This window comes from Ictalurus furcatus, chromosome 15 (assembly GCF_023375685.1).
Source record: "Ictalurus furcatus strain D&B chromosome 15, Billie_1.0, whole genome shotgun sequence".
NCBI classification, from domain to species: domain Eukaryota; kingdom Metazoa; phylum Chordata; class Actinopteri; order Siluriformes; family Ictaluridae; genus Ictalurus; species Ictalurus furcatus.
In genome coordinates this window covers 10,118,075-10,127,435 of record NC_071269.1, presented here as the reverse complement: position 1 = coordinate 10,127,435, position 9,361 = coordinate 10,118,075, and the positions used below count along the sequence as shown (strand labels likewise).

At 39.8% G+C, this 9,361-nt stretch overlaps 1 protein-coding gene across 2 annotated transcripts in view; it reads left to right on the top strand.

The window, feature by feature from the left end:
- Positions 1-1,223: 1,223 nt before the first annotated feature.
- The window catches only part of ddx23 (DEAD (Asp-Glu-Ala-Asp) box polypeptide 23), a 51,362-nt gene continuing 43,224 nt past the window's right edge, over positions 1,224-9,361 (top strand). The window contains exons 1-2 of one of the 2 annotated variants that reach the window (XM_053643116.1): positions 1,224-1,529; positions 2,219-2,394. In XM_053643116.1, coding sequence (XP_053499091.1) covers positions 2,219-2,394 — 176 coding nt within the window. In that variant the 5' untranslated portion in view covers positions 1,224-1,529. The remainder of the gene's footprint in view (positions 1,530-2,218; positions 2,395-9,361) is intronic. The other variant, XM_053643117.1, reaches the window with a different exon arrangement.

Sequence of the window (9,361 nt, the reverse complement as noted above, 5' to 3'; positions counted from 1 at the left end):
AATGTGTTAATAATGTGTTTTCAATAGAGTACAGGGTGGATTGAATTTTCAAATGACTTTTTGTTTGTTTTTTTGCATTAACATTTGCATTTAAATGTTGTAAATAAAACTAAAGGCCTGTTCACACCGGTCCGTTTTTCGGGATGTTTTTTTGTGTTCACACCCAGGCGTTAAATGCGGGCGACGCGCTGAATGAAAGTGCATATTCACACCCTGACAGTGAGTTCTGGCTGAGTGTACGCTGGCGTGTTTGTCTGCCGCTGCTCTCCGGTAATTTTATTTGATTCGTTTTCTGGCCATTTTGGATTATATTCTTTGGTTACTGTGAATGTTTGCATCTTATGTCAGAGGATTACTTTCTACATGTTTCATTGACCTTGTTTCACAGATTTTGCTGGACATTGGAGTGAACAAGTGAACGCCAGCATTGACTGTCTGCTGCTGCTCTCCCTATTCTTCATCACCTTTCTTCGTGTGCCTTCGATCCCCCATTACCTCCAGTTTGCTGCGTATTGAGCCTTGGGTTAGTCTCCACTTTCTCTCTGGTCTATTACCTGCTACCATTTTCTGGGTTTCAAAGCTCAAATCACAATAACTTTAGCTAGCACATTAGCAGAGCTGAATTAAAGCTCCGGTTTACCGTTGAAAGATATAAATGAAGATGAGTTTTCAAAAAGTGTCTATTGCACAGAAAAATATATTTGTAGAGTAGTATATTTCATATCCAGTTAATGTATAAAAAAAAGTTTATATTATATATTACCAGTTTGATGTTCAATGTTGCTTTTGTTTGTGGTGAGTGAATATGAGACTAACAGGAGTTTTATTTATTTATTTATTTATTTATTTAGAATTTAGTCAGTTAATTCTGTTAATATGAATTAATAACATTCAGTAAGTGTTAATGTTAATTAGAGTAATGTGTTTTCTGTTTATGAGACCAGTTACTGTGAAACAACTTGTTGAAATGGAGAGAATAAAGTTTTTATTTACATTTCCTTCAGAATTCTTTTAAATTAATTAATATTTCAGGATGAGCGGCTGGCTTAATCACAGTGTGAAAACCATGCACTAACCACTCACTTTATTTCTTTATACTTGACTCCAAGCTCAAAATAAAACTCTATGAACCGCTCCCCTGTGAATGTGTTATGTCTGAACAACTGCCATGCTGCGAGCGAGAAATTAAACCGGAAGTACTGATTGTACGAACTCAACGGGGGCGGGGGAGGCACAAAGTTTTGCGAGAGAACGCAACGTTTCTCAGGTAGCATAAAGCATAGAAATATAAATTTTCCTCCCATCTCATATTTTTTTCACCACCATATCCCCTTGGGGGCTCCGTAACTTTCGCCTAGAACATTGACATCACCAAAGCTGGTCCACACCCCCAATCCAGCAGATGGCAGTAATGCGCTAACTCAGTTTACCAATCGCCAATAAAATTAACAGAAGAAGTAGAGGAAGAAGAAGCAGAAGACGCAGCAGCAACGTACAGCTCTCGTTACCGTTTTATTTTCGACGTCAGGGTAAGTTTTTGAATAAAAATAATGCCAGATTGTAGAGTAGTTATGCATTACTATCACGGAGATTATCTTTTATAGGTTGTTGAAAGTGCTGTAAATTTTCGTCCATTTAGTGTATCTTGTTATAAGTGTTGAATGCGTTATCTAGAATGCCTACCATAAAGTAGATACCTCTTGTTAAAAAAATTCACTGTGTATTTTTTCTGCGTTATGTCACATAGCTATCTTATTGCAACTAGCATGAAATGGTTATACTTTCACTTAAAGCTTATTCTCAAGCTTAGTCATTAACAGTTTATCCACACACTGATATTCTCTATTTACAAACTCTTGCATCTTTTTTACTCTAGAAGTGGAATGGCTTTGTAAAGCTTGGATACAACAATTGATTGTAGTAGTGTGGTTGAATATGATGCACTAGCAGTCCAGAGATCTGAGGCAATAAACACAGTGAACAGCAGAGATGTTAGTCTTCCGTGAAGACTAACATCTTCACCTACGTTATGGAGGTGCTGTACAAAAACACACCATGTGCAGTGTAAAAGACGCGCGTTGAATAAAAATCATATTTCCATCTTTGCTTATATTAGGCTTTATTTGTGCTTGCAGGTAATCACTACACATAGAAGTGTGCAATTATCAAGTTGGGTTAATGATTAATGTTTCTTGTCTTGTGCATTATTTCTTTAAAGATGGCTGGTGTCACTTCTGAAAAAAGAGACCTCGATGTCTCTGGGGGTAAAGAGCGAAAACGTAGCCGCTCGCGGTCCCGGGACCGTGATCGAAAGAGTTCTCCAGGGAAAGAACGCAAGCGCCATCGCTCACGGGAACGGAAACGATCACGAAGCCGCTCTAAATCTGCAGACAGGTTTTCAGTCTTATGATTGTTTTAAGCTATTTCACTGTTTGATTGTTTTTAGTGTAACAGTGGTCCCGGAGTCAGGAATTTAGTCTGGTTTTAAGCAGTACTTTAAAGAGCAACTCCAGTGAATTTCATGAAAAAAGTAACAAAAATCTCTTAATGATCAATTATCTCTTAGTTTACTTTTGTTTCTGTTCAGAAATAATCAATGATCTGTTTAGGGGTGTAAGGATCCATCGATATGGATTGATGTACCAATCAAATAACCAATGAGCCGATGTATCGATGCAGTGCGTAAACATCAATGAATGTATAATTTTTAAGATGGACCATAGCCGAAGTGGCTAATTTGGAGAATCGGGAGAATTCCTGGTGGGCCGCTCATAAATTGGGCCAGCAGATGTACCACTCACCCGCTTTTGTCTCCGTACCTCACACACAGGCAAAAAAAAGCATATGTTACATTATTGCGTGACTGATAACTAAAATAACGAATTACACTACATTTGTATTTAAAGCAGCGCATCAGTTACTTATGCATTAAAAAGTTCTGTTTTCTCACGTGACTTGGCTCAGAGGGGATGAGCTCTCACTCATACTCACTCACTCACACACACACACAGAGAGTCACAAGCGTGCCTACCCAGGTCTTTACCATGGATATATAAACAAACCATCGTCACATGCCGTGGCACAAGGTAGTTGCCAAAAAAGTATATTTCTTGCTGAAATATTTCATGTGTTTGAATGCAAACCAACATTTTCTGCCATAATGTTGGACTTTGTGTAGCAGAAAGCAGTATTCACTATGTCATTTGTTATTTATGTTTATACTCTTGTTGAAACATGTCAGTAATAAATATAACCGGATAGTAAGAATTGAACTGTCAGTTAATTTATGCGTCTATTTCCACCACGAAAAAAAATGGGCTAGTCTTGGGCTTTAAACTCCTGGGCTGAAAATGGGTCCCACTCCGGCCCTGAGATGGACCTTTATCTAGGACACTCTAATTCCAGCCATGTCCTAGATGTGACTTCCATCAAAGTTTAAGTTCATCACAGGTCTTTATTGAGCTTTTTTCCAATATAAAAGGCTACATATTTCAGTGCAAATAAATTTTTCATAAATATATTTTGGTTTGCATCTGTGTATGAATAGAAATGTTACTGATTGTGTGAAATAGACACATCATTTAATATCGATCATAGGACTCTTAATTGATCGAAACAAAATCGCATTGTGGCCGTTGTTGAAGTATCAGCACATGTCGGATCACTAGCTAAAAGAATTGATAGTCGATCGTATCATCATGAAACTTGCGATTTATACCCCTAGTTCTGTTATAAGCATATTTTACTGAAAAGATAGTGCTTGGACTTTGATGGAACTCTGGTGACGGTATACTGAGAATCAGGCCAGGTAGAGCTAGGTATACAGTGCGACCATTTCGCTCACATTTGCGACTGAAAAATACATTGTGCGACTGTGAAAAAATGTTTAGGTGCACTGGTGCGAGTGATCTGTTCGGAGTTGTATAATGCAATTGGAATAAAAACTACAAGTCCAAAATGCATCTACACCATACTTTGATACTTTTGCCCTGCTTTTCATCACCTCAGTCAACAGAACAAGTGTGTAAATACTGCAAAGAAGCCATTATAATGATGAGTAACACTGTACATCATCTGTTTCTCGCAACTCTCCGATCTCACAAACCGCCAGCTTTTCTTAATCACACAAAATGATCTGAACCTGCGACTGACCTGCTCGTGTAGCCAAAGCGGTGTTGAGTGCAAGTAAATTAATACTAATGCTAACGCTACAAGGTGGGGTGTAACTCAAACTTCTTTATTAAATAATACCTCACCAATCATAAATAAAGAGTAGCATCTGTTCAGTCTGCAAACATACAGTACACTGCCGCTCTCCCTTCACCAACTCTAACAGACAGTGCATTCACTTCATTTAAATGCACGGTTTCCAGATATCACTAGAAAAGTCAAGTACAGTTTCCATGTTTTGATTTAACCCCACAAAAAACACTATTATCAGCAGACATGGCAACACTGTACTGGGGGAACCGATCTAAAAATTGATAAACAAATATAATGTAAAAACAGAAAATGTGCTTAGTTATAAATAAATAATTTAATATAAGTAGATATTATAATAACTTCATAAAATATAAATAAAATGAGAAATGAAATGTTTAATTACTATGGGTTGCATTTAATATCAGTTTGACATTAAGCTTAGTATACTATTTCCTTTGAAGGCTATTAGCCTTTTTCCTAATATGGATCATTTTTGTGTTAGTCTACTAATAATTAGGACTTTTTATTGTTTAAGATATTTAAAAATAAATATATTATGCTTGTTTATTTATCAATTAACCAACAGTGTTAATCGAATTAAAAATAATAGCAATGAGAAATAGTGACAATGAGCAGAGCGCTTACATTTAACTGTTTATGACAGACCTCCTGATTAAAGCTTAAACTAAAAAAGATTGGTGTTTGAATCGGTATCAGTCGTAAAAATCCTGATCGGAGCATCCCTAATGAACACCGTTAAACTAAAGCACTTTGCATCTGGCTGATAAATGAGCTCACCCAATCACATCCTATATGAGATTATTCAGATAGGCCTATTTACACAATATATGCAGAGCGGTTCGATAACTGACTCCAGCCCAGAACCATGACAGTGGAAAATGTCTAATAGTGTAGCTTAAGAGGTGCAGACTTCAAAGACTGAACATTGAGGTTCATTGTATTTGTTTACAAGGTGAAACAGATTAACAGTTGTTGTTTTTTGCATACAGCCTGTAAAATTAACTGAAAATATTAAATTTAGTTTATCAGAAGGTAAATTAATGTGTCATGGCTCACACTATGTTCCTAAATTCTGTCATAATTGACGAGCTCAAGTTTTCTCATGCCTATTTGTGTGTTATATTGTGGCACGTTAATGTTACCATCTCTAAAAAAACAAAAAACAAACAAAAAAAACCTTTTGACTGTGCTCCTAAATTTTTGTAATTGAAAAAGAAATTGTTAGTGTAGAGCCCTGGGCCATCCCAGTCCCTTTACTTGAAAACCATTTAAAACCTGTGGGGTGAACTGGAGAGGTGAGTCCACCAGCATGGACCTTGAATTTTGAAGGATCTGGAGAGATTCTGTATGCAGGAATGGTCTTGGATCCCTTGCCATGTATACGTCCAACCTCATCAGGCATTAGAGCTGTTATCTTGGCAAAGGGAGGTAGCACAAAGTATTGACTAAAAGGGTGCCAATAACTTTTGCACAACTATATTTAACAAATATCTTTTTTGGATAAACCTGTTTTGTTTGCAGTTGTTTGATATCCATGAGAGCAGGGTATTTTTGTGAATTTTTTTAAAAGAAAAGATCACATGGTTAAACAATAAAGACAATTTTTCACAGCCTTCTTTGCTCATATTTACCAAGGGTGCTAATATTAATGGGGGGCACTGTATATGCTTGAACAGCAGCTGTAAGAGTGGACTTTAGGGCTTATGGGGTGTGTGATCTAGGTTACAGTCATCTGCAACCTGAAGTTCCAGCACACTGACTAATTGGAGCTTTGTCACTGCCTGGACCCTCCTGATTTTAAAGTTCCCATCTAGTCTGTAGGCCATGGTCACCCCCTTTCTTCTTCCACATCCTTGTGCAGCAGTGTTGTGAAACGAAGTAGGAAGATAGGAAGAGGTAGGAAGGACTGGTGTGAGGACACAGCCCTGTCTCACACCTGTGTCTACTGTGAAAGGGGCAGACTCCAATCTGCCTAGTGTCACTTTGGCCATAATCCCGTGATGTGCTTGTTGGAGGACCAAATACAATCAGTCTTCCTTTATACTCCTCAGGAGAGACTCAATGTTCTGTAGCTGCTTAGCAACAGCGCGTCAGTAGTTGTTCTGTGCCACTTCTTTTTGAAGCCTTGCGCAGTGCAGTCTTCTCCTGGTAGTTTTTCTAAGGTGTACTGCCACATGAATACACAGACGGAGTTTACCCACAATCATATGATGATCAGTCCAACACTCTACTCCTCACATAGCTCGAGTTATGAGAATGTCCTTCTAGTCCTTACACCTAATGATGACATAATCCAGAAGGTGCCAGTGCTTGGATCATGGGTGCAGCCAGGTGGTCTTATATTTATTTTTCAGTTGTAACATGATACTGGTGATGGTGAGACTGTGTTCCGCACAAGGACTCGGGAGTCTTGGCTCATTAGCGATGACATGCCCAATGCGGTGATGACCGATAACTCCTTCCTAGAGATCACTGCTTTTCCCCACTCTTGCATTAAAATCACCCAGCAGCAAGATTTTTGTCATTTTCAGGGACCTTCCTGAGGGCCTCATCCAATGTCTCATAGAAGCTATCCTTCCCCTCTTCTGCTGATGGAAGGGTAGGTGCATAAGCACTGAGAAAAGCGGCATGCTGCTTTCCTGCAAGGGGCAAATGGAGGACATTAAACTTTCACGGATGCCAGTTGGTGTCTCAGTGAGGCTTGGAAGGATACCATTTTTAAAAGCCAATCCAGTACCATGCAGGTGTTGGCCACCCGTGGGTTCCCCCACCCGTGGGGTTCCATGTTGCTATTCATTAGGGAATGTATTGCTTTCAGATTTTGTGACCGCTGAAATGCAACGACCCGATAGGTCGTTTAGGTCACCTTTTCTAGATCATTCCCCAATTGGGATGAGCTTTGCGGCTCCTTAATAAACTGCTCAGACACACTGGTCTGCTGGGAGCAGCTGCCACTCGTCACAGCTGATGACCATATACCCTGTGACGCCACTGTGTAGGGCCTAGGCTAGAGGCTTCTGGCCAAGAACCCCATCCCCGGTGGGCTTTAGTAATGGAATGCCACAAATGGTAACGGGTATCTACGCACAGAGGAGTTTTAAATGATGAGGGAGATGTGCCTGCTCCAACACCATTGCTTCGCCGTGAGGAGCTGTAACTGACTGCAAGGAGAAAATCCATCACGACTGGCATGTCTCCCAGCTGCAGGAGGCTACTGGAGCTCCGGTCTGTTGAAGGATGCCTTAAGGTGTGCCTACCAGCACCTGATTTTTCCTCGGGTGTGCTTCCCTAACCTTTGTCTTACCCGGGACGGTGGTTGGTCATAGGCAGCCTCGGGGGACCGCCACAGCTCCGAGATCCCCTACCAAGTTAGCTTGAGGCTGCAAGAAACCCAGTTACACTGTGGCCATGAGGAGGCCTGGTAGGAGTCTTGGTGAAGGAGAGGCTTTGTACTGGCAGGGGGAGACTTGTGCACAGGCTGCTTCTTTGTTTACCACTAACGGCTAGCCAGCGGCAGCAAGCTGTAAACCAGAGCTTATCAGGCAGGTGAGAAGCAAGCAGACATGCATCTTTCCTCTGTTACTGTGCTCTGTTACTGCACTAGACGCATCACATCACCCTGTGTAAACGTTCACACAGAGCAAATAGAGCGCATCGTGAAAAGACATTGGGCCTCATTCAACAAACTGGATTCCAACAGCTTTATTTGTTAATTGTTCATAGGAGCATTTACACGAAATTTGGTATTCATGAAAATCACAATTTTTGAAAAATGTTCATATCCTACACCATGCTCCTGAAAGTGCACTGGTTAATCTTTTTATGCATAAATTTACACAAACCAAGAATTGGTTTGTGGTTTGCATGATTACTGAACCTTTTTAAATGGAATATGCTGTCAATTTGAAATTGCTTATTTTTTATTACATTTATCATTTTGCAAGTTCTGTTATCCAGAGCCACTTGCAGAAGTGCTTTCTAGTCTCTATCCAAAAGACATCTGCTTGCTAGTTGACTAGGTCGGGGCGGGGGGCGGGGGGGGACATGCTTATGGCGGCAAATCCATGTAAAAAATCTGAGTTAATTATGCTCTCGTGCGGACATTCAACAGACACACTTCATTAATCATATATATATATTTTTTATTTGTTGATGGTTTTCGATTGATACAGGGTTTTAAGTTCAGTTTTAAGATAGTTTTCGAAAATACAGAGCATATTTACCAGTTGTTAATGGACAGGAAGTGTTCTACCAGTTTACCAGCTAGCCTTTGCATTTTTTGGATGTTAATAGATGGCAATCCATCCAGTTGTTATCATCAGATCAGTAATCATTCATGTAGTAAGACATAATTAATTGAGCCCCCAGATATAACTCGTTGGCTTCGTAACAGAGGGTTGTGACTTGACGCTTCTGACTCCAATGTTGCTTCAAGGGGATGCAATTGTCATTTAGTGAAAAATTTTTCTATAGGTCCTATTGTTATTATAAATGAGATTTGTCTATTGTGTTCGTTATCATGCTTTGTCCTATGTACAAGGTGTCCCACACCTCACCCACAACTGTTCTTTTAATCAAATAAGTTAAAACTATAAACTATAATTTATTTCTGTAATATACTACACATGGGAAATTTTGCCGCCTTTGTAAGCTTCAGTGATGGCTCTTTTTAGGTCATTGCTGGCTTACAGTGTTGGATGGATATCTTTCTATCTATTAACATCCCAAGAATACAGAGACTAGCTAGTAAACTAGAACACTTCTTGTTTATTAACAACTGGTAAAGATACTCTGTATTTGCATAGATATTATATAATGTAGGAGGCTGCATGGGTGTCACTCGAAAACTATCAACAAAAGAAACTATGCACATGAAGTGTGTCCATGGATGAAGCCATGGCAGCTATGGGGCTTGAACCCCCCAACCTTCCAATCAGTAACCCAGAGCCTTACCCGCCAAGCCATCGCTGCCCCATTGTATGTCTTGCTTCTCAGTAGGCAAGAACAGGGGATGGACGCTACAGGAGTAAAAAAAATCCCATAATGCAACGGGATTGGTGCGGACGAGCTCAGACATGCTTTAGCCGGCCAAGCTAACGGTAAAGAGTTTACCTCAGCCTGTTAACACTGTCCACAT